The 2,914-nt window shown below is 45.1% G+C and overlaps 1 protein-coding gene across 1 annotated transcript in view; it reads left to right on the top strand.

Annotated features, from left to right (window-relative positions):
• Positions 1 to 263: 263 nt before the first annotated feature.
• Positions 264 to 2,914, top strand: part of ADAMTS1 (ADAM metallopeptidase with thrombospondin type 1 motif, 1) — a gene marked incomplete at its 5' end in the record, with an annotated part of 5,163 nt that continues 2,512 nt past the window's right edge. The window contains 5 exons of the mRNA XM_010144448.1: positions 264 to 610; positions 1,052 to 1,184; positions 1,571 to 1,738; positions 2,156 to 2,442; positions 2,684 to 2,870. Of these exons, the coding sequence (XP_010142750.1) occupies positions 264 to 610; positions 1,052 to 1,184; positions 1,571 to 1,738; positions 2,156 to 2,442; positions 2,684 to 2,870 (1,122 nt within the window). The remainder of the gene's footprint in view (positions 611 to 1,051; positions 1,185 to 1,570; positions 1,739 to 2,155; positions 2,443 to 2,683; positions 2,871 to 2,914) is intronic.

Here is a 2,914-nt window from a genome sequence, read left to right as displayed (position 1 = left end):
GATGATTTTGTAACTTTCTGGGTAAAATTTGGAGCTTGCTAGGCTTGTAAGCTGTCAGTCCCTCCGCCCGGCGGCGGTCGAGAGGGGGTTACTCAGCCCGGGCTGTCGAAGTTTGGGGGTGGGAGCCAGGTGCAGGGCTGTGGGATACATCCTTTAGGTGCAAATCTTAAGTATCAGTGGTTTGGGGGTTCTTTATGGTGGTCTCTTGCAGCGGTGTTTCTCTTTATGTGCTCATCTGCTCTTTCTACTTGTTTTCAATGCAGAAACGAGTAGCAGAAGGAAGAAGCGGTTTGTGTCAAGCCCCCGCTACGTGGAGACTATGCTAGTAGCTGACCAGTCCATGGCTGAGTTCCACGGCAGTGGGCTGAAGCACTATCTCCTGACATTGCTGTCAGTGGCAGCAAAGTTGTACAAGCACCCCAGCATCCGTAACTCCATCAGCCTCGTGGTGGTCAAAATCATGGTCATTTACGAGGAGCGGAAGGGACCTGATATCTCTTCCAATGCGGCTTTGACTTTGAGAAACTTCTGCAGCTGGCAGAAGCAGCACAACCCGCCCAGTGACCGGCACGCGGAGCACTACGACACAGCAATCCTCTTCACCAGGCAGGTGAGGGACATGGCAGTCAAATTCATCCCCACACCCTTTGCTCCCTGCCCCCAGAGGCCTCCTCTGCCAGGAGATCTACAAAAAAGTGTTCAGAGACAGTCTTGTGTCATCACAGCTTCAGCAAAGTAGCTAAAAGTGAAAAGAACTGCTTTTTATTTAGTCATTTGTGTTGCAGTTTGTACCATCTCAGGTGAAACTCATAGTACGTGCAACGTATTTCTGCCTCATATATTTTTAGCAGATTTAGTATGGAAATTATGCATTTTATTTCTACGTGTAACCCTTGTGTATGTTCCAAAGACAGATTTTTGCCATCATACCCATTGAAGTGCTGAATATTTATGCTCTTTCCATAAGTAAAGGCAACCTGCCAGGACTGGATGTTACTTGCCAAGGTTAAGTCTCTGATCTGATTAATAATGAAACTGCCTTTTTTTACAGGACCTCTGTGGTGCCAAGACATGTGATACTCTTGGGATGGCTGACGTGGGAACAGTTTGTGATCTAAACCGCAGTTGCTCTATCATTGAAGATGATGGCTTACAGGCTGCCTTTACAACAGCCCACGAACTAGGTACTTGAAACTCTGAAAGGCAATTTCATGTGATTGGTGGAAGTCAGCTTCATGCCGTAAAGCAAAGAAAGAGCTGCCCAGCTCACACCACGGGCTCGGAGTCCCCTGTGCTCCCCATCACAGTCAGGAGGAGGCAAAATTTTGTCTTGTAGCAGAGTTGACCTGTGGTGGAAAGCACACCCTGTCTGCATGGCATTGTCTGCAAGAAAAAAAATGTGTGAGAAGCCTGTGAGGGCAGTGAAGATACAGTGCCATCTGCTTAGAACTTGGCAGTACTCAGGTTCAGTTTATTATTTAAAGACCAGGCTATGAGCAGCTGTAGAGTAGTATTGGTAATGCATAGGACAGACTTCCTAAAATCACAAACTTTCCTCTTTTTTTTTAAGGCCACGTGTTTAACATGCCTCATGACGATGCAAAGCAGTGTGCTGGTATTAATGGAATAAGCCGGGATTTCCACATGATGGCATCTATGCTTTCCAATCTGGATCGCAGCCAGCCGTGGTCTCCATGTAGTGCCTACATGATTACAACATTTTTGGATAATGGTCATGGTAAGATTATTAAGCTTTCCATTCATGTGGCGTTTAAGCTCTTGTGCTTTACTGCTTTGCTTTCTTTCTTTTTCCTTTTTTTCTTTTCTTTTTCCTTTCTTCTTTCTTTCCTTTCTCTGTCCTTTTTCCTTTTCTCTGTCCTTTTTCCTTTTCTCTGTCCTTTTTCCTTTCTCTGTCCTTTTTCCTTTCTCTGTCCCTTTTCCTTTCTCTGTTCTTTTTCCTTTCTCTTAACAAAGTGCTTTCTGCTACCGCATAGCCTTAACCTTTTACATATTGCCAGTGAATTTAGAAGACCCTTAGTTTTACAAAAATGGTGGCACAAATTGGCTCAAAGCAAATGCAGTTCCCTTTTGAAACTGAACTCACTCACAGCATAGTCTGTTGGTTTTTTTTTTTTTCTTTTTGATTCCTTTTCAGGTGAGTGTTTATTGGACAAACCCCACAAACCAATCCAGCTTCCTTCTGACTTGCCTGGCACGTTGTACGATGCCAACAGACAGTGCCAGTTTACATTTGGAGATGAGTCCAAGCACTGCCCTGATGCAGCCAGTACATGTACGACGCTGTGGTGTACTGGCACTTCTGGAGGACTGCTTGTGTGCCAAACCAAACACTTCCCTTGGGCAGACGGCACCAGTTGCGGGGAAGGGAAGTGGTGCATGAATGGCAAGTGTGTGAATAAGACTGAGAAGAAGCATTATGATGTAAGTATTAAAAAAGAAATTAGAATGTATCTTGGGCTGCAGAGTAGCACGGCTAATGCTTCAGTGGGAGTAATCAGTTAAAAGGGCTTGAATAAATGGAGGCAGATAGCCAATAAATTTAGAGCTTTTCTTTTTACAAGTGGCTAAGGTGAAAATAAGCATGATCGTGGTTTTTGTGGTTTGATTTTGCTTTACTTTTACTGTATTAATATTTTTATTCTGCTTTTGCTTGTCATTCCAGACACCGGTGCATGGAAGCTGGGGGTCCTGGGGGGAGTGGGGAGAATGCTCCCGGACCTGCGGTGGTGGAGTGCAGTACTCCTTCAGGGAGTGCGACAACCCTGTCCCGAGGAATGGGGGAAAATACTGTGAAGGGAAGAGGGTACAATACAGATCATGTAACACTGAGGACTGCCCAGACAACAATGGTAATCTTTTCCCCATTTTTGAGGTGGAGGAAGGATATCTTGTG

This window comes from Buceros rhinoceros, unplaced genomic scaffold, assembly GCF_000710305.1.
Source record: "Buceros rhinoceros silvestris isolate BGI_N320 unplaced genomic scaffold, ASM71030v1 scaffold6481, whole genome shotgun sequence".
Taxonomy (NCBI): Eukaryota; Metazoa; Chordata; class Aves; order Bucerotiformes; family Bucerotidae; genus Buceros; species Buceros rhinoceros.
This window is presented reverse-complemented; position numbering and strand designations above follow the sequence as displayed.